The sequence below is a fragment of the Macaca fascicularis genome, chromosome 12 (genome assembly GCF_037993035.2).
Source record: "Macaca fascicularis isolate 582-1 chromosome 12, T2T-MFA8v1.1".
NCBI lineage: Eukaryota > Metazoa > Chordata > Mammalia > Primates > Cercopithecidae > Macaca > Macaca fascicularis.
The window spans coordinates 74,694,811-74,716,998 of NC_088386.1; the positions used below are offsets into that span (position 1 = coordinate 74,694,811).

At 34.8% G+C, this 22,188-nt stretch overlaps 1 protein-coding gene across 10 annotated transcripts in view; it reads right to left on the bottom strand.

Annotated features, from left to right (window-relative positions):
• Window positions 1-22,188, bottom strand: part of SESTD1 (SEC14 and spectrin domain containing 1) — a 151,385-nt gene that overhangs the window by 33,677 nt on the left and 95,520 nt on the right. For all 10 annotated transcript variants that reach the window (XR_012421288.1, XR_012421285.1, XR_012421286.1 and 7 more), the window contains 4 exons: window positions 11,151-11,264; window positions 9,141-9,238; window positions 6,259-6,314; window positions 3,453-3,664 (listed from right to left, as the gene is read on the bottom strand). Coding sequence is in view for 5 of the 10 variants with exons in the window: in XM_045367328.3 (XP_045223263.1) it covers window positions 3,453-3,664; window positions 6,259-6,314; window positions 9,141-9,238; window positions 11,151-11,264 (480 nt within the window). In the remaining 5 variants the exon portion in view is untranslated. The remainder of the gene's footprint in view (window positions 1-3,452; window positions 3,665-6,258; window positions 6,315-9,140; window positions 9,239-11,150; window positions 11,265-22,188) is intronic.

Below are 22,188 nucleotides of genomic sequence, written 5' to 3' on the forward strand. Positions count from 1 at the left end.
TTAAAGTTTTTCATATCATGAAAAGAAAGAACAACTATCCTTACCCCTCCTATAGGTTGAATTGTGTCCCTCCCCTCAAAAATACATTGGTTGAAGTCCTGACCCCCAGTACCTCAGATTGTAACAATATTTATTAGGAGACAGAGTCTTTAAAGAGGTAATTAACCTAAAATAAGGTATTTAGGGTGGGCCCAATCCAGTATGACTGGTATCCTTATAAGGAGAGGAAATCTGGTCACAGACACATACAGAGAGAAGACAATGTGAAGACAGGGAGAAGGCCATCGTCAAGTCAAGGAGAGAGGCTGGAACAGAGCCTTCCTTCATGGCCCTCAAAGGAACCAATCCTACTGACCTCCTGATCTCAGAACTCCAAGAAAATAAATTTCTGTTGTTAAATCACTTAGTCTGTTTGCTATGGCAGCCCTCGCAATGCAATACAACCCCTCTTCCACCACTTATAGCCATTACTCTATTTCTCATCTTTCCTTCAGAGACAGACTTATCAACCACTTGTCGATACTCATTGCTTCCTTCACCACACCTCCCTTTCATTCCTGAATTCACTCCACTGTTGCTCCTGGCCTTGCCACTCCATGCCCTGTGGTCACCAGTGACCTCAATCTTGTGCTTTTCTAACAGACATTTTAAGTCCTTTTATTTACCCTTTCAGCAGCATTTGACAGGTTTGTAAAACTCCTTCCCTGAAATGCTTTCTTCCCTTGGTTTCCATGACAAAGAACTCTTCACACTTTCTCATCTTTGGCCAGTCCTTCACTGCCTTCTTTTCAGGTGTGTGCTCCTCTACCTTGCCATGAAATGTTAGAGTTTTTCAAAGTTCAGTTTAAAGCACTCTTCTTACCTCTCTCAACTTTCTCTTCAGGCAATTTTCATCCACATCAATGCTTTTAATTACCATTCACGCACAGATGACAAACAAATATACCCCAGCCCAGACTTCGAAGTTTGGACCCGTTCTGAACTACCCTTCTACATATTCTCTTAGAAGTCACAGTCACCTCAAACTTAACAAGTCTGAAACCAAACTCATGATTCTCCACACTATTTTGCACCCACAGTAATATCCAAATCTTGCCCAGTGTTCCCTAGGTGGGCAACACCATTATCTTGCAAGCTAAGACACCAAGTCTTACAAGTCAGAAATATGATTCGTCTCTAGTATCTTCTTACTCATCCTAATCCTATTCCCATCACTCTCCTTCTTGGCACTTGTCATAGCTGCAATTTCACAGCTGTTTGTGTCATCATGTAAATATGTCCCAGGAAGCAACAATCCTAGTTTTACTCACCATCACATTGTTGAACCTAGGACAATGTCATACTACTGTAGACATTCATTTTTTTTAATGGATGAACTAACAGGTGTTATTCAAAGAGGACTCATTATGTGTCAAACACTAAATATTTCATGAAAATTATCTTCTTTAGTTCTTGTAACAGTCCTAATAAGTAGGCATTATTGTTGCTGCTATTGTGGTTACTGTTGTTATCCTCTGCTTACTGAAGAGGAGACTATGACATAGAAACTAGGACTTTCTTTCTCCCCAAGGTCAAGCAGCTTGGAAGTGGTAGAAGAGGGTAGATTCAGATTATTTGGGTTCAGAATATGATTTCTGTACTGCTCTGCTACTCTATCTTAGTGGTTTTCAAAGATAATCTCAAGCTAATTGGCTAAAACTTACCTGCATTTAAAACAAACTCTTTAACTTATGAATGAAGTCCATGGAAAAAGCCATGTACAATTAACATATGCTCAGAAATATCCAGTTTATATGTGGTTATCATGGAATACATTCTAAATCCTTTTGCCTGAAATTCAACATCTTCCATGATCCAACTCCTTCCTTCCTTTCAAATCTTTTTTCTCATGACATCCTGATGCTCTAATTTGAGAAGTCATGAACTAGATCAATTGTGCAGGCCAATTCTGGCCCACCACCTGTGTTTGTATAATAAATAAAAGTTTATTGGAGAATGGCCACACATGTTGGTTTACACAATGTCTATATCTGCTCTTGTACTATAATGGCAGAGTTAAGCAGCCACAGCTGCAAGAAAGACTGTATGGTCCACAAAGTCTAAATGTCTGGAATTTTACAGAAGTTTGCCAGTAACTACACTAGACCTCTAAAGTAGAGTCTAGTTCAAAAGAAATACATAAAATAACTACCACTAATTGAGAGCTGGGTTCTTTCCAAACACTAGCCTTTCAAAGGGAGTATTATCATTCCTGTTTCAATTAAGCAAAGAAGGCAGACAGGGAAAAAAAGAGAGGAAAAGAGGAAAGAAAGAAAACAGAACAAGTGAGGCTCAGGTAGGTGAAGTATAGTGAATGGTCACACAGCTAAGCAGAGGAACTGGGATTGGGATCACACTCAGTGACTCAAAAAGGTCATCCACTTCCTACTGTGCCTACTGCTTCCTTTTTCCTCAACAGAACTTAGGATTCTACGCTGCTATGATTTACTCATGCTACTCTTTATCCTCCCCAAAATGCCAATTCTTTCAAAACCTATCACTGCCTGGTGAAATCAGATACATTCTGGGAGGACAATCTCAAATGCTACTTCCCCCACTAAGTCTTCCCAGATTACCTGCAGCTGAGAAATAATCCTTCCTATAAGTGGCTATAACCCCTCAGTCATGTCCTGTGACTCTTAACACTTTCTCGCCTTAAACTTATTGATAGTAAAAACCAAGTTTACCTTTATATACTGTACAAAATCTACCACAATGCCTTCCACAAAAGAAACACTTAATAAATGTTTATCTAATGAGTGAATGAACCTAGATTTAAAAATTAAGATGTTTCCAGTTTGTATTTTTAAATAAAATATTTGAAGATTTATTTTCTTAATTATTCAACATAAAAATCCAGAGTGTAATCTAAATAATAGAAATGTATTCCTTTAGCATTTTTAGTATTTTAGCCTACTTTTCTCATAAAAATAAATTTTAAAAGAAATTAAAATTCCTAACAACTAAATACATTTAATGTTTTCTATCAGTATTATAAAAAAATTTAATATTAGAATCATTTGCATTACATGGGTTATTTTGCTAGGACAGAAATACTCTTCATAATGCCTAAATTAACCAAAAAACTAAGTTATTAGAAATTAAGAATAAACCAAATATCAATAATGAAATGTTATTTTTTGCAAGAATACACTGAGACCACTGATGATGTTTCCAAGAATCAGTTATTTTTGAAGTTCATTGTTACACTAAGCTCAATGCTCAATGTCATCACTGTAGAAATAACTTTTAATTCAAATACTATTTGTAAAACAATACCCAATTCAAAAGTTTCAGAATCCAGTTTGATATGTTCTAAGGTTTTCTATATAGTACATATAAGACTTAATAGTCACACAGTAGAAATTATAAGGAATTAAAAAGAGTTAAATATATTCAAATCAGACACCTACCTGCATCACCTTCTGTTGAATCTCTTCTAACTGTGTGCGCTTGCTACGTTGCCTACAAACTTCCTGGTAGCGGGTATATTGCTCTCGGAGTGAATCTAATAATTTCATAACCTGTGGCTGTGCGAGCAGTTCATCATCCATTGGAGACCATGAAACCCCTCCGTCTGAGCCATTAAATCGACGCTGCTGTAATTCGGATAATAATTCATGCCCTTTACAAATAAAAGATACTTGAAATTAATATCTGTAAAGAAATGCAATTCTCACTTCTCAATATTCTCAATTCTAGTCCCTTGTTTTTAAAACCTATCTGTCTACCTACATATCTATCAGGTTATAAATGCAATTTAAAAATGTATGTATCACAGTAAATAGGAAAACTGCACATATTAATATGTATATGTGTGTATACATATATACTATGTAAACTAGTATATTAAAATGCTATATCATACATCATAAATATATACACCATAGAAATACTATACTACATATTAAATATGGCACATATACGGTTTATATATTTTTTTCTATCAATCACATTTTTGTTATTGGTGAATTAATTACTCAGGATACTGTGCCAAACAATCCTATTTATCTGTAGAGCAAAATTATACTGTGGGATTTCTGTCTGATGGTACTAATCCAAGTTGTATGTTGTAGGGTTTCAGTATTAATCCATATTCTCAATTATAGCATTTAAAAAAAAGGTGATAGTATAACGAATGATTAAAAGAAGAAAGTTTTTATTACAAGTACAAAATAATATTTATATAATCTCTATTTATAAGAATCTTCACAACATATTAACAGTGAATAATAACGGGCCGTACTAGTGTTAGAACTGCAGTGAATGTGACTCAATTACAGAAAACTCATGTAGAAAATCCACTCGTACATGAGGAACTACAATTGCAAAATGTGCAACAATTAAAGCTGTAGGTATTAAATAATTTTAAAAGTAAAGAAGGTAAAAATTGTTTTTGTGACTAATATTTAGGCATCAAAACAACACACATATTTAAATTCTCTTCCTTATTTAGAATAATATCCTAAATTTAAATGGCTATCAATATACAGCAACTGAACTTTTATTATGGTTTGGAGGTATTTCTAATTTCTAAAAGTACCTATGATTGTTCTAAACTTCTTCGTTTTATATTCTCGTTCAATCCTTAGTTTAAAAGTTAACAGCATATAAAATAGGACCTAGTAGCATATAAAATTAAATTTAAAACAGAAATTGTTAAAAGCTTAATTCAATGAATTAAAATAAAAAGTTTCAAGCTGTTAAACATATGTATGGAATTAAGTTTTAAATCTAGAGCAGTATTTTACTGACAGTACCTTCTAAACATATAATAATTCAGAGGTTACAAGTATTTCTTTGTTCTCTAACAAAATAAGCTGTATATCATACTGGAAGAACTTAGGACACCTGAATCAACACAACAAATACATTCAGAATTTACTTCTTTATTATTTATTACATTTTATAATTGGAAAAGTAACTGTTCTAAAGATTTGCGCAGTCGTTTTATATACATTCATAAAAGCTATGAATATCAGAATACATTTAATTTTTTCTACTTTGACAACTGTCACCCTTAATACTTTCCTTGTGGATATCATTTTCCTTGTGGATATCACGACACTATGCTGTCATGATAGTGTCATGATCTCAAAGAGCATGCTTTGAAATCAAACTGCCTAGGTCCAAGTCTCAGCTTCAGCATTTACTAGCTGTGTAACCTATATAAGTTACTTAACCTTTTTATGCTTCAGCTTTCCCGTCTTAAAATTGGGATGACAATAGTATCTATTTCACAGGACCGAAATGAATTAACATATGTAAAGTGCTCAGAGGTGGCACACCGTAGGATTAGAGTTATGAGCTATTATTAAAAAAAGATTAGAAATAAAATTGAGGTATTTCAATTGGAAAAAATTACAGTTTGGTTCTCCTAGAGTTTGTGAAACTGCTACCAGAGATATTTGGGTTGGAATATACATATCAGGCAGCACTATGTGCAAGGCTTTGCAAGGTGATCAGTGTTTTTACATCGAAGATTATAAAACAGTAGAGCTTTGGCTTTGGATTTAGCTATGGAGAGAGAGAGTTTAATAGTTACTTGATCTTCAGCAAGTTATTTTCTATCGCTAAACCTTGGCTTCCTCCAGTACAAAACAGATAAAATAACACTAATTATCTCAAAGGCTTGTTAGGAGAATGAAAAAGAAAAATACATAAATACAATGTCTGCCACATAAGGAGTGTTCAATAATTCTTAGGGCAACCCAGTGAAATAAAAATTTTTATCTTCATTTTATTTATAATAAAATAAATCCAAATTTTTAAGGGAGAGATAATTATTACTAATTTTTAAAAATATTATAAAGCTGGGGTTCCTCCTACCCCCACCCTGGGCCACACAGCAGGAGATGAACGGCAGGCCAGCAAGCACTACTACCTGAGCTCTGCCACCTGTCAGAGCAGTGGCGGCCTCAGACTGTCACAGGAGCACAAACCCTATTGTCAACTATGCGTGCGAGGGATCCAGGTTGCATGCTCCTTATAAGAATCTAATGTCCAATGATCTAACGTGGAACAGTTTTATCCTGAAACCATCCCTCACCCAGTCCACAGAAAAATTGTCTTCCACAAAACCAGTCCCTGGTCCTGAAAAATTTCCCCTTGAGTTCCTTCCACATGTACCACATTCATGCTGAACTCATGTTTATTTAATGAACCAATCAATCCAATTGGTTTACTGGATTATTATTACAAATATTTTTTAAATCTTACCTGTTTGAAGAACCGTCTCAGGATCAACCGATGGAAGAAAGTTTAAATCCACAGACCTGGAAAACACCAAATGAGTAATTTTCAAAAGACATATTTCTATCAATGTAACTTTAAAAATTCCTTTATATATAAAAAATCAAAACAGGGGCACAAAAGTATGAAAATCTGAAGCATACCATTCTACCATGCTAACTTATCTCAAGCATAAGGAAGCCCATTTGGGAAAAGTAAATACTAGTAGCCAGAGAAATACCAACATAATAAATCATAAAATAACTACTTGGAAAAATACAGTTTACTGTTTTTAGTCATAATATTATTTCAAATATATCAAAGAAGTCCATTTAGTATTTATCCAATGAATATTTGTTTCAAAATGAAGTTTGTCATATAGTAACCCAGAAATTTAACATTAAAAAAATGCATGCAGCCATCCTCCAGTCAAAACTTTATTTACCTACAGCAATCTTTGATAGCTGCAAATATTCTGTCTTATATTCCAGAGGGGTGTGTGTGTGTGCGTGTGTGTGTGTGTGTGTGTCCGTCCTAGCAGTTGTACTCTCTTCCCTAATCATACTTCTTGTGCAGCTGGACATCTGCCTTTATTTTCCTAAACACATACAGGAAAGAAAAGATGAAGGGAAGAAAGGGGACAAGGACCTTGCTGCTGCAACTGACCGGTCTTGTGCTAAATTTTTTGCTTTTTGTCAATTGATCTAGGTCCTCAGATGCTTTCTGAGGATTGACATAAAGAATGTTGGAAAAAAAAAAAAAAGACGGTTGATTAAAATTTGCAAGAGGAGGGACTCTATTATCTGCGATCTGGGGTTTAAAGGAAACTAAGCAATAACACGTGAGTTCCTTGCACGAGGAACTGGCAAATACAAGGTTTTGATATTTCATGTAGTCATGCAAACCAGCACTTTCCAAAGTGTTTCCCAAAACACCGAAAAAGTTTTTTTTTTTGAGACGGAGTCTCGCTCTGTCACCCAGGCTGGGGTGCAATAGCGTGATCTCGGCTCACTACAATCTCTGCTTCCCGGGTTCAAGGGATTCTCCTGCCTCAGTCTCCTGAGTAGCTGGGACTACAGGCGTGCGCCACGATGCCCGGCTAATTTTTGTATTTTTAGTAGAGGCAAGGTTTCACCATGTTGGCTAGGATGGTCTCTATCTTCTGATCTCGTGATCCACCCACCTTGGCCTCCCAAAGTGCTGGGATTACAGGCGTGAGCCACTGCACCCGGCCTGAATAAGATATGTTTTAAGGAAGCAATTAAACAGGTTTCTTTGCTGCACTGCTTCTTTAGAACCTATAATCTGCAATATTCATAGTCATTCTCAAAGAGGGAAATATAGTCAACAGCATTAAACTCTTTGACCATGGACTCATTTTCTATAGGCACCAACATGGGATGTCTTTCCCAAGGAATATAACGAAGAAACATCAAACTTACTCTGATGGACTATTCAGAAATCAAAGAAGTCCAGCTAATTTTCATCAAGTAACTCATGATATTTTCAATTCCTAAACCACAGCATATATGTGTGTGTGATATCTACAGACACACAATCACATATTTATATACACAGACAAAATTTCATAATTTTACATTTTTATATGGCATCTATAGGACAGAAACATTCCTAACTGCTTGTGGTGACTTTAATCAGATTTACATTCAAACCATTTGTTTTCACATTTTGACTTTGTTTTAATCAAGATTTTGTTAAAACTAAGATCTTACACTCAAAAACTTGATATGTGACTGTATTTGGATTCATGGAATAACAACAAGCATTTTATTAAGGTTCCACTGTATCTTCAAGGTCAGATTCAAAGGAGACAGGATGATAGGGAAGACAAGGATTCTTTCACATTTCCTAATGAAAAATTACTGTTCTAGTGACCAGTAATAATCAAGTGATCTGAATAGTTAATTTGCTTGCTAAAGTGTTTTTTATCTGAGGAGGGGGACTTGGCCTACCAACAGAAATGTGAAAGCTGACAAGGCTATAAATCAAGGAAAATCTGTTAATATGATAAATCTAGGTAGTTACATTCAGATAACACAACTCAACTATTACTTCATCGCATGTCATAAAACACTAAATTCTCCAAGTTCAATTCACGAATATCACATATTTTACAACAACAGAAAAAGTTCTATAGGCTAGACATTTTAGTGCTAATGTATTCAAATAAGGGTTATAATAATTGTATTTCAAACTGCAACTTTTTTCATATTCTTAGCCAGGAAAGAAGATAACTCTAAAAAGGCAGAAAATTGTTTCTTTTGAAAATATGTTCTTGAAACACTTTACATAGTGTCAGAAAAAAGTAAATACATTACTATTCATTTAAAAATGGACCAAGCGCGGTGGCTCACACCTGTAATCCCAGCACTTTGGGAGGCCGAGGCAGGCAGATCAAGAGGTCAGGAGACCAAAACCATCCTGGCTAACATGGTGAAACCCCGTCTCTACTAAAAATACAAAAAATTAGCCAGGTGAGGTGGCGGGCGCCTGTAGTCCCAGCTACTCGGGAGGCTGAGGCAGGAGAACCCATGAACCCAGGCATGAACCCAGGAGGCGGAGTTGCAGTGAGCCGAGATCGTGCCACTGTACTCCAGCCTGGGCAAGAGTGAGACCCCGTCTCAAAAAAAAAAAAAAACAAAAAACACAAGGCTTTTGTGAAGAAACTTTGATTTAAACCAATACGTTTTACATGTAAAGCAAATTCTCATGAATATTGTATATCAATTTTGATAGAATGAAGACTTTTTTTACTGTAGATTTTTTAGCCTGTATTAACAACAGAGCTATCTTTTATCAGATCAATTACAGTTTTGAAAGGATATAATTGCACGCCACTAGCCACCTACCTTTCTTTCTCTTGCTGATTTCCTTTATCACTTCCATTGTTAATCAAAGCAAGTTCATCTAATAATGATGTAGATTCCTTTGTAAACTTCTCAAAAACCTACAATATGAGTTTTATTAACATACTAAGAACAGTCTTAAAAATTAATATGTAATAAGGATCATCTGTTAAGAGCAACAGAATTGGCCAGCTAGGATTTGTTTTCCTTCCCTGGCAGTCAGTGCAATTCTACCACCAGAGCACAACAATGTACACAAGAGAAGACAAAACTGTTTCCTAAAGCAATGAATAGTTTCATGGATAAATGATTTTTAAAATTTAAATACATCAATAAATTATCTTCATTCTCCATTCAGATAAGTGTTTCTTTGAGAAACATTTGCATCGATAACAGTTCTAATTACATACATGTAATTTAGAACATGCTAAGTCTCTAATAACAGTTACAGAACATTTCTTTATGTTATTCTATCACCAACACATGTTGGTTTCATATAATAGTTGTTACATACATGCATATAGCATTTAAAATTAGTTATAATTTTAATGATTTCTTCAAATATTTCTGAAAAGGAATTTGCGCAAGTCTGTTTAAACGTACATAATAAAGTGGACAATCACTTGACTGACAGCACTTTTTAAATATGGTAGAAATAGGCTGGGTACAGCAGCTCATGCCTGTAATCCCAGCATTTTGGGAGGCTGAGGTAGAGGGGTTGCTTGAGCCCAGGAGTTCATGACCAGCCTGGGCAACAAGGAGACTCCATCTCTACGAAAAATAAAACCTTCGTCAGGCATGGTGGCATGCACTTGCAGTACCAACTACTTGAGAGGCTGAGTTGGAAGCACTGCTTGAGCCCAGGAGTTAAAGGCTGCAGTGTGTGGTGATCATGCCACTGCATTTCAGCCTGGGGCAAGACCCTGTCTCTAAATAAATAAACTGGGTGGATACAGAATTAGTTAACCATTCAGAGATAACCAAAAGTTCACTATTCTCCAAAAAAATTATCATTTAATCTAAAATGAGTTAATCTGACGTTTTTTCTTTCAGTAGTTGAATTTAAAAAAACCATCAAATTACACAGAGTAGCAGATTTCAGAAGTCTAGATTGCCGAAGATGATAAATTTTCACAAATGAAAATGTTTAATATGTCAAACTGCTCTTCAAGTTGATAATTCAAATTAATGTTTAAATATTCTCTGAAAATGGTAAAGCAACTAGATCACCTCAAGAAATTACGCTGATGTTCGCTGGGAGCACTGGCTCATGCCTGTAATCCCAGCACTCTGGGAGGCCAAGGCAGGTGGATCACGAGGTCAAGAGTTTGAGATCAGCCTGAACAACATGGTGAAACCCCGTCTCTACTAAAAATATAAAAATTAGCTGGGCATGGTGGCGCGTGCCTGTAATCCCAGCTACTCAGGAGGCCAAGGCAGGAGAACTGCTTGAATCCCAGAGGCAGAGGTTGCAGTGAGCCAAGATTGTGCCACGGCACTCCAGCCTGGGCAACAGAGCAAGACTCTGTCTCAAAAAAAATAAAATAAAATAAAATAAAAGAGAAATTATGCTACTGTTATTCTACTTTAAAAATTTACAACTTTTACTAATGCTATCAATGACAGAACAGTAATAGCTAATACTTATATAGTGCTACTATATCATATCTGGTGCTATTCTAAATGCTTTATATGTATATTCACTTCATTTTACCCATAATCACACAAAGGTAGGTACTCTTATTATCACCATATTACAAATGTGGAAATCAAGCCAAGGCAAGATTAAATACATTGTTGAAGGCCATACACCTAGCAACTAGAATCAGAATTCTAATCAAGTAAGTCCAACTGCACAGTATTTGTCTATTATGTTATAATGTAGTATGCACATAATTCTCCATTTTTGTAAAAAGAAAAATAATCTATATTTTAATAGAATAAAATTATAAAGTTGTCAAAATATATCTTATTTCTATGCAATAACATTTTATCTCATTGTAATATACCAACCAGCCTCTTATTTAACCAGTCCATGTGATCATAGGTGAGACTCCCACCAAAATCTTCTGTTAATTGGCATGGTTCAATATAACGAGTCAATTTATTGGCAGACACTAAAATAACCTACAAAAAGGTTAAAAGAAAAGAAACATTTAGTAACCCCCTATTAAAGTCCATGAAAGTAACCGGGAGGTAAAATTAGGTTAAAATATGCAATGCTGTTTCCAACATGATGACACATTATCATTTACTTAATACAATATTTAAAACCAATTCAATAAGTTATAGATACCTGATAAAAAATTCACCAAAAACTTTTTCTAATACCACATTTTAAAAAACAACAGGTACCAGCAGTTCAGATGAAATATTTTCAAAAATATTTTATTAATGTTTCTTTGTAACAAAAATCAATTCCTTAATGCAATGAAGTAATAAAAAATTTTCACATCACCTTAAAATTAGCTAAGGACACTAAAATGATAAGCTCTATGAAGAGTAAATCCGGCGATCAAAAAGTTACCCATTTTAAAGTTTTTCTAATGTTCCTTTGATTACATATGAACAAAACAAGTCCTCCAGTTGTAGAGTATAACCCACGATAATGTATGCCAATATTTAATTTTTAGTAAAAATTAGGAGATCAGAGTATTTACAAACTTGAAAAGTACATTTTAAAATGCTAATCTTTTAACTCTAAACTTAAAAAGATTTCAAATACAAATTAAGTAAGTACCTAAGAGACCATTGCAGAACTAAATAAAACTTCAGTGAAGATACACATGAATATAAAAGAAAATGCATCTATGGAAGATATTCAAACAGTAGTGTTAATACTAAATGATATATGGAAATGTGAATTTACCAAAAATGACTTGATAAGAAAAAGAATGTGTCTGGCATCATTCCCACTCTCACAATAACAAAAGCCAGACGATCAGCAAAATTATAACTTTTTTTGGAACTCCTAAGAAAGCTGAGGTTACAGGGAAACCTGTAACTAGTTTGAAGTTGAAGAGAAGGTAGGCATCACAGAGAGAAAGGTGACGGGGCTACTACAGAGCGCATGTGCGAAAGTTTTGGAACTCTTTTGTATCTTGATTATGGCAAAAATTATGTGACTATATGAGCTTGTCAAATCTCATAAAACTATATGCTAAGGCATGAATTTTACTTCACATAAATTATACCTCATAAAACTGACTTTTAAAAAATTTAAAAAACAACTTGAGGACTTGTGGAAGAACTCAGAAAGAGACAAATGAAACATTCAGAAACAGACACAATATGTAAAACAAGGTACATCCATACTGTATATGAAGTTATAAACAATAAAGGAGAAATCACCAAGACTGCTTTGCCGAAAGAGGGGAAATTTCATCCTCAGGAAGATACCAAAAACACTGCATGAAAAATTCATAGAACTATGAACTCTATCAAGTTTGAGTGCACAACAAATTGCTATTGATAACAATACATTAAATGGAAATTAATAGTCTTAAACATTTATATGAGGAAACACAGCCTAGTGAATGAGCTAAGTGACTCATCTAAGAAGTGAGGAGAGGAAAAAGACAGAATAAGTCCAAAGAAAATAGAAGAAAGGAGGTGAAAAATCAGAAGTAAACATAAATTAAGAGCTTACATGGGCTCAAAAAAGCCAAAATTTACTTCTTGAAAAGACTAATAAAATCAACAAACTTCTGATAGGATGAAGCAAGAAAAACAAAGTACAAATAAATAATGGTAACAATGTAAAGGAGAATACAATTTCATTGATAGCAATGGTTTAAAAGACATTAAGGATACAGGATAATTTTGTGCCAATACCTATAAACTTAGAAGAATAGACACATTCCTATTAAAAAGTGTAACTTATCAAAACTGACATAAGAAAACAGAATACCTACAACCAATGAGGTGAATCATTAGATTCTTTATGTTTTCAGTAATCGTGCTGTTAGTGATAGTTTTAGTACTGCCATTCTGCAATCACCTGATGAGGAACAAAGCCAATGAGTGACATGGGATATTATAATTCTGCCATCCCCAACAACCTTAAGAAAATGGGATTTTTGGCAAGGGAGGAAGGAAGATGTGGGAAAGAAAAAGCATCCTTATGGTGCTCATTTTAAATTGGAATTATCAGTTTAAACTCCACAATGTATTTCATTTTAAATGAACACACACACTCACTCTCTCTCTCACACACATTTATATGTATATGTATTTTCTAGTTGTGTCCAATGGAAGGTTTAGAAATAATGACCAATTTTGTCAAAATGTATACTCCTAGTATCCAGACTATGATCTCTGAGTACCATTTCTCAAAAAGAATCAGGTTTTACTAAAATAGCATTAGTCAAAAACAATTTTTTTAACAAAATAAAATAAAATAAAAGGAATCAGGGCTCCTTGGAGAAATGGAGAAATACACATGATGAGTAAGCTTGGAACACCTTACCAGACATCAAAAAAGCTATCAAAGACTACTGTGGTTGTGACGAAAGGATGTGAAAAGGCTTCTACTGACCAAAGATGTGACAAGTTACACATCAATAAGAATGATAAATGCCATGAATTGAAACATTAAACATGCTTAAATCAATGAGTGCATACTGATACAAAAGAAATAATAACCACTGGACTAAGCTAGAGAACACACTATAATGAAAACCAGACTGGGCATGGTGGCTCATGCCTGTAATCTCAGCACTTTGGGAGATCAAGGCAAGAGGATTGCTTGAAACCAGGAGTTTAAGACCAGCCTGGGCAATATAAGAAAATCCAATCTCTACAAAAATAAAAAATAAAAAAGTGTACTTGTAGTCCCAGCTACTTGGAAAGCTGAAGCAGAAGAATCACTTGTTTCCAGCAGTTAGGCTGCAGGGACCTATTATTGCACCACTGCACTCCAGCCTGGGGGACAGAGAACTCCAGGAAGAAAAGAATGGAAGAAAAGAATGGAAGGAAAGGAAGGGAAGGAAGGGAAGGGAAAGAAGAAAGGGAAGGAAGAAAGGAAGGAAGAAAGGAAGAAAGGAAGGAAGGGAGGGAGGGAGGGAGGGAGGGAGACAGACAGACCAGCAAATAAATAAGCATTTATTTCGCCTTTCATATATAAAGTGTATTAGGAAACCAGCAAATAAAGAGAAACAAGCATTTATTTCACTTTTCATATACAAACTGTATTACTGGATAGACAAATAATAACTTTCTCATTATAAAACTATTACAGCTAGTAAATGAAGAAGGAATAATAGAATAGATCATCATTTTATAATTTTTAATGAAGTAAGAGATCTAGACACTGAACATCAATGGCTACTAACATCACAAAAAGACAACTATTACAAATCTCATGATCAAGGAACACATCACCACCTGTGACGAGCCTTGGAAAAAGAAAATCAACTCTAAATCTAATCACTGTCTAAATCCAACTATCAATTTATAAAAATACATGTAAATTATACCACAGGGATACTTGCCGAAATAGGCAGACTACTGGAAACTCTATAGGGCAAACAATCTGGTCTCTTAAAAAAAATGTATAAGACAAAGAGAAGCTAAAGATTAAAAAGCTGCATTTAATAAACATATACAGAATCCCACAACCAATAATAAGAGAATTACACATTCTTTTCAAGCAAGTTATGTAATATTTTAAAACTTGACTGTATGTTAGTGCATAAGAAAGCCTCAGTAAATTTCAAAGGAATACGTATTACGATCACAATAAAATTAAGCTAGAAATCAATAATCAATCATATCAGCAATCTGTATTACTGATTTCTAATTCAATGCAGGCTCCGCCTCCCAGGTTCAAACGATTCTCCTTTCTCAACCTCCCAAGTAGCTGGGACTACAGGTGCATGCCACCATGGTTGGTTCATTTTTTTTGTACTTTTAGTAGAGACGGGGTTTTACCATGTTGGCCAGGCTGGTCTCACATTCCTGACCTCAAGTGATCCGCCCGCCCCGGCCTCCTAAAGTGCTAGGATTACAGGTGTGAGCCACCACACCCAGCCCACAACTCTTTTTTTTGGGATCCACAGAGATGCTTTCATACTAGGGAAATTAAACACAATCAGATCCCCGAAAAGAACTTTTCCTTTCTCCAAAAATGTCAAGCAATATATTAACAAGATATATAACTATATATACTAAAAATGAAACCAAGTAATATATATTTATTCTATGAGGAAATAAATTACTTGCTAAATTGAGCATGAATTCACATCTGAAAATATAAAATCCCAGAGCACTCTCTCCTGAAAATGCAGGCCAGACATGGTGGCTCATGCTTGTAATCCCAACAATTTGGGCAGCCAAGGTAAAAGGATTGCTTGAGCCCAGGATTTCAAGACTGCAGCGAGCTATGATCGTGCCACTGCACTCAAGTCTGGGCAACAGAAGGAGATTCTGTCTCAAAAAAAATACAAAATATTAAGGACGGTCTTTTTGCTCCTCAATCGCATCTTATTTAACATAATATTCTATTTAAATACTGATGAAAATCTCTCTTTTGAAAAATCCCACTATCATGTCCCTTATTTATTTTTAATTTTCCATAGGTTACTGGGATACAGTTAGTGTTTGGTTACATGAGTAAGTTCTTTAGTGGTGATTTGTGAGATTTTGGTGCACCCATCACCCAAGCAGTATACATTGCACCCTATTTATAGTATTTTATCCCTTGCTCCCTTCCAACCCTTTCCCCCAAGTCCCCAAAGTCTATTTTATCACTCTTATGCCTTTGTGTCCTCATAGGTTAGCTCCCACATATCAGTGAGAACACACGATGTTTGGTTTTCCATTCCTGAGTTACTTATCTTAGAATAATAGTCTCCAATCTCATGCAGGTCGCTGTGAATGCTGTTGATTTATTCCTTTATATGGCTGAGTAGTATTCCATCAGATAGACAGATAGATAGATGTAGATATATATACAATATATGATATATATTAATATAATGATATATATATAATATAATAAAGACGACACAAACGAATGGAAACATCTCATTCTCATGGATGAGCAGAATCAATATTGTGAACATGCCCATACTGCCAAAAGCAATCTACAAATTCAACACAACCCCCATCAAAATACCACCATCATTCTTCACAGAATTAGAAAACACAATTCTAAAATTCATATGGAACCAAAAAAGAGCCCGTATAGCCAAACCAAGACTAAGCAAAAGGAACAAACCTGGAGGCATCACACAACCTGATTTCAAACCATACTATAAGGCCATAGTAACAGTGTCATTGTTTCTTTGTTTTCATATTCAGAATCATAGGATGATTTCATATTTAAAATCATAGGATGGTAAATCACAGGATGACTTATTTCTGGGTTCTCTATTCTGTTCCATTGGTCTATGTGACTATTTTTATACCATACCAATACAGAACCCAGAAATAAATCCAAATACTTACAGCCAGATGTTCCTTATATTAAACTTAATTTTTAATAATGCGTTATTGATTCACTTAACAATCATTACTTACTGGAGTTAAACTTATTTATCAGAAGACGTGTGTTTTAGTGTTGGGAATGTGAAGATGAATAAGATATGCTTCTGGCAAATAAATTAGCTTTTCATTTGTTTCTTTGCAATATTTCTCTGCAATATTCCCGAGACAGTTGTGTAAGGCACAAAATGTAGAATAAAGTTTTCTGCTTTGTTCTAAAGCCTTTGTTGAAGATACCCTAAATGTTGTTGCTGCTTTCGTCATAACAGCATAGAGGTCCAAAGGCTTTACTAGAATACTCCAGATGATTTCCCAACCCTTTTACCAGGAAAAAACACCATTATTTTACAAATGAAAATATACAAAACTAGAAGCCATTCATTCCAGGTTTGTGCCCTAGTTCTGCCACAAATTCACTAACTTATGTAGAAGACAACCTAAAAGAATTCACCACTCCAAGCTTATTCCCCAATCTTTCGAAGAAGCCATCTTCATTAAATTATTGATGATGCTTCTTTAAGCTCTAAAAGGACATAATTCTAATGAGCTGATATCTGATACATTTAATTTGGGCCATTCTCTCTATTACCTGTCTTGTCCAATGAAGAGCACTTGTCACTTTTCTACCCACACTGGTTAGCCTTACCATATGTATTCCTTTCTACTTTTACAGTTCCTAAATGCACCAAAATCACTGATAAACATGTTTCGAGTTTAATGAGCCATAGGGAAATTTTCCAGTTAACAGCTACATATAACAGAAGTTTATTTCCATCTGAATAATTCTCTTAAAAGCTTTTTCCTAAAATGAACTTAAATGTCAACAGTACAGATTCACCTTTTATGACATAACATATATTTAAGAGTATATTATCTTTTAATCAAAATAATTTTTTAAAAAATTCACCAAGATTACTGCTATTCTGTTTTTACCTATGCAAAATAGTTTTAAATAAGGGAAGAACACAATTATGGAGAGCTACAGAAAACTCATTTTCTCCATTATTATAAAACATTTTATACAATCCATATTCTTATAAAATTCACTAGTGGCTATTAAAAGTTAAAACAGTAGCCCTGCCATGTAGACATACAGAATTTTATCAACACCAAAGGTATCTTGAAGTTAAACGTATGTGGGGGAAAAGCAACAGTTTGAACAATCAGCAGACTCACAATCACAATAATTTCCAATTAACAACTTACAGAACTATCTACTGTGATGAAACATCTCAGTTTCCACTGCAATAATCTCATTTTTGTTTAAGAGGGTGAAGGTGAGGAGAAAGGGCAGAGTAGGCTGGCTAAAGAGCAATAAATGTTTCCATTTTACCAGAAACATTATTTTAGAAAGAGAATGAAGGGAAAAGACATTTAAGAGTGTGCAATAGTAGGAAACATCTTATTCTATACATATGCTTTTCACCTAACAATCACCTTTATAAAGTGGGTCAGGATCAGCATGTGTAAGAGGAAAGAGAATCCCTTCTTCCAATGCACTGCAAAAATACACTCTGTTTACAAAGGTGAAAAACTGTCCACCTGCCTTTGGAAAATTACACCACTTACCAGGATACAACATATAAATTACAGACAACTGCTTCCCAGAGGACAAACCAAGTTTGAATAAACAGACAATTCAACTCCACTCCAATGATGGCAAACATCACAGAAGGGTGTGATTTCACCACTGTGAATTTGCTTGAAAAGAGCAAATTCAAACGTGCAAGCAAAATAAGAAACCATTTGCAGGGTGGGATTTAGGCCTGAAGTAGAACTGGAATGTTGAAAAAGGAAGACTGTGTAGAGATTTCTAGATGTTTTAAAAGCAAAAACTCAACGTGAAGAAAACAGAAAAAACTGACACATTTCAGGGTAATGCAACAAAACAAAATTAGGAATCCCACACTAGGTGATTTTCTATAAATTGTTTCATTACAGCTTTTAAAATTACAAAATACTGGTAGGGCTTCCTATATTCCTTTCTGTTACAGCTCTTGAAGAGACCACTAAACTTTCACAGATGGCAAACCTATATGAAAGTTTAAATATAAAGCAATGCAAATCAAAGGATCAGTTTTATGTTATGGGAAATGTTTTATTACCTGGCAAAGAAGAAAAAAACAAAGAAAGAAACATAATGAAAATAAATTTTTTTTTTTTTTTTTTTGGTAAGAGAGTTTTGCTCTTGTCACCCAGGCTGGAGTGCAATAGCACGATCTCAGCTCACTGCAACCTCTGCCTCCCAGGTTCCAGCAATTATCTTCCTCAGCCTCCCGAGCAGCTGGGATTACAGGTGCCCACCATCACGCCTGGCTAGTTTTTGTAATTTTTTAGTAGAGATGAGGTTTCACCATTTTGGCCAGGTTGGTCTTGAACTCCTGACCTCAGGTGATCCACCTGCCTCAGCTTCCCCAAGTTCTGGGATTACAGGCGTGAGCCACTGTGCCCAGCCCATAATCAATTTTTTTTAAAGTCTAGCCTCAGAGAGCAATCATCAACTAAAAATAAGAAAAAAATTAGAAAAGATTCCCCCTCAAAATCATATTGAGATCACATATTATGTATAATTCATTTTATCCTATGATTCTAAATATGAAAATGAAGAAACAATGACACAATTGCTGAAAATTCTAAAGAAACATTTTCCAAAGCTATAAAAAAGGCTTTGAAAATCTTTAGGGAAGTGATTAATGAATAAGAAATAACATTGTGAATTAGAGCACAAATACTGAAAAGTACAAAATGGCACAAATATATATAGATTATATTAATTTAAAAATTATATGGTTAATTCTTTATTATCTTCTGCAAAACATTCTTTCAAATATTTATTGACATTGTCACCTGTTTTAATTAAGTGACCAATTGATAGAAACATCATATTCTAACTTAAAGACAAACCTTCTTTAAAAATAAAAAATTCATTGCCCATGGAGAAGATGGAACCACAAACTCAACATTTTCATTTCTCAGAAAAATATTTAAAAGAGTAAATTTTCCAAAAGTATCCAGCATTTCTTTAGACTAGCCTATTGTGACTCTCTAAATCACTATTTCCTGGTTATGAAAATTTCATACACTCTCCATATCATTCTACATTTATTTTGCAGAACATAATGAAGTAGTATATATAATAAGCTCGTTTTAATTTTTCTAAAAGGATTTACTTAATTATTAGTATTACAAAATACTAAATTAAAGCAAACTTCATAATAACACCTTAAACATTTTTTTTTTTTTTTTTTAGAGACGGGGTCTCTCTCTGGCACCCAGGCTGGAGGGCCACTGCACCTTGACTCTTTGGTTCAAGTGATCCTCCCTCCTCAGCCTTCCTAGTAACTAGGAATACAGGTGTGCATCACCATACCCAGCTGTTTTTAATATTATTATTATTATTCTTGTTGTTGTTGTTATTATTATTTGTAGAGAAGGGTTCTCATTGTGTTGCCCAGGCTGGTCCCAAATTCCTGGGCTCAAGTAATCCTGCCATCTCAGCCTCCCAAAGTGTGGGGATTACAGACGTGAGCCATTGCTCCTGGCCTTAAATAATATATTATACCAAGATAAAAATGTAAGACCAATTTGTGTTTTTCCCACCTAAGAAATAATATTAAGGATCTTCAGTTAATTTAGAAACAGTCATACAAAATACAATGATTCACCATAAATCATTTATAAAGTTACCTTTCATGTTGAATTTTAAGATTATACATACATCCCAATCAAAATGGTATTATGTTGGGAGGCTGAGGCGAGCGGATCATGAGGTCAAGAGATCGAGACCATCCTGGCCAACATGGTGAAACCCTGTCTATACTAAAAATACAAAAGTTAGCTGGGAGTGGTGGCACACACCTATAGTCCCAGCTACTAGGGAGGCTAAGGCAGGGGAATCACTTAAATCCGGAAGGTGGAGGTTGCAGTGAACTAAGATCACGCCACTGCATTCCAGCCTGGCAACAGAGGAAGATTCAGTCTCAAAAAAAAAAAAAAAAAAAAGGTATTATGCCATCAAAAATAGAGAGGAGAAGCTATTTTCATGACCTGCTATTTGACATTTTAACTTTTATACTTTTAAAAAATCTAGTTGGCTTATTTTTGTAATTTTCATATTTCTTTTTAAGCAACTACATAAGAGAAAAAGTTTGCAGTCCTGGACTGGTAGATAACTCTTTGAATGTGTAAAGTCTTTTCTTCTCCAAAAATGAAGAACCAATTCAATTTCATCACACTGCATACTATGTTTTTTACCACTATTTTTAGAGTACTAAAGACATCTTCATATGCTACATAACAATTTTATGAAATGAGTACAATTTACACCTTTAGTAATAATTGTCTTGAGGCAAATTTATAGGATTATCATCACTATTCTTCTCCTTAAGTTGTTACATATCAATTATCAGTGACTCTTATGGTTCGTTATTCACCAGTGGTTTATTTGAAATTGTTTAATAGAGAAAGCCACCAAACTGATTATGATTTCCAGCTGAGTGATAAATCTGAGCAACTGACAAATCTCCCAAACTAGGCAACTAATGTCTGAAAGTTTTCAAATGAATATATTTTAAGTAAAAAAAAAAAAAACTTATATTTTTAAAAGACAGTATTAAAAATATGATTCCTCCATTAAGGATATAAATCCTCTGAACAATTTAGAAAATGATGTAGGAAAATACTAAATAATGTTGCTCTCAGCTTGGAATACAAAGTTTAAAGAGAGACTGATACGTAGTTTGATACTAAAATATCAAACTTCAAGAAACAGCTTATATTATCTTGCAGTGATCAATGCAGTATGTCACTGATATCCAAAATCAAGTTTTACAAAATATCCTCCTATAAAAAATAAAATTCGTCTATCAGATAAACTACCTAAATCTCGGAAACAGGCAAACATTATTACTGGGTGTTGTTTCATGCAGTGGTGGGTTTGTATCTTTGATTGACTCTATAGACTGCTCAGTAGGTAGTAAGCTCTGTAGGAGTAGAAGTTGTAGGTTCTGTTTAGAACAAAGGCAAATAGGCTGGACATGGTGGCTCACGCCTACAATCCTAGCACTTTGGGAGGCCTAGGTGGGTGGATCACAAGGTCAGGAGCTCAAGATCAGCCTGGCCAACATGGTGAAACTCTGTCTCTACTTTAAAAAAAAAAAAAAAAAAAAAATTAGCTGGGCGTGGTGGCGCATGCCTGTAATCTCAGCTACTCCAGAGCCTGAGGCAGGAGAATCGCTTGAACCTGGGAGGCGGAGGTTGCAGTAAGCCAAGATTGTGTCACTGCACTATAGCCTGGGCAACAGAATTGGACTCTGTCTCCAAAAAAAAAAAAGAAAAAAGAATAAAGGCAAATAATTGTCTAATGAGACTGATACACTTCTGTCCAGTGGAATAAGAGACAACCTCAAAGTTTACAACTTACGGATGTATAGAATAATAATTAGGTTCGTATCTAATTTGGTTGGCAATCTTTTCCTATAAAAACCCTGAATTCCTCAAATGCTCTGTGAACCACAGCTTATAAATTACTGGTAACCTAATCTATCAACGAATTGAATAATGTATT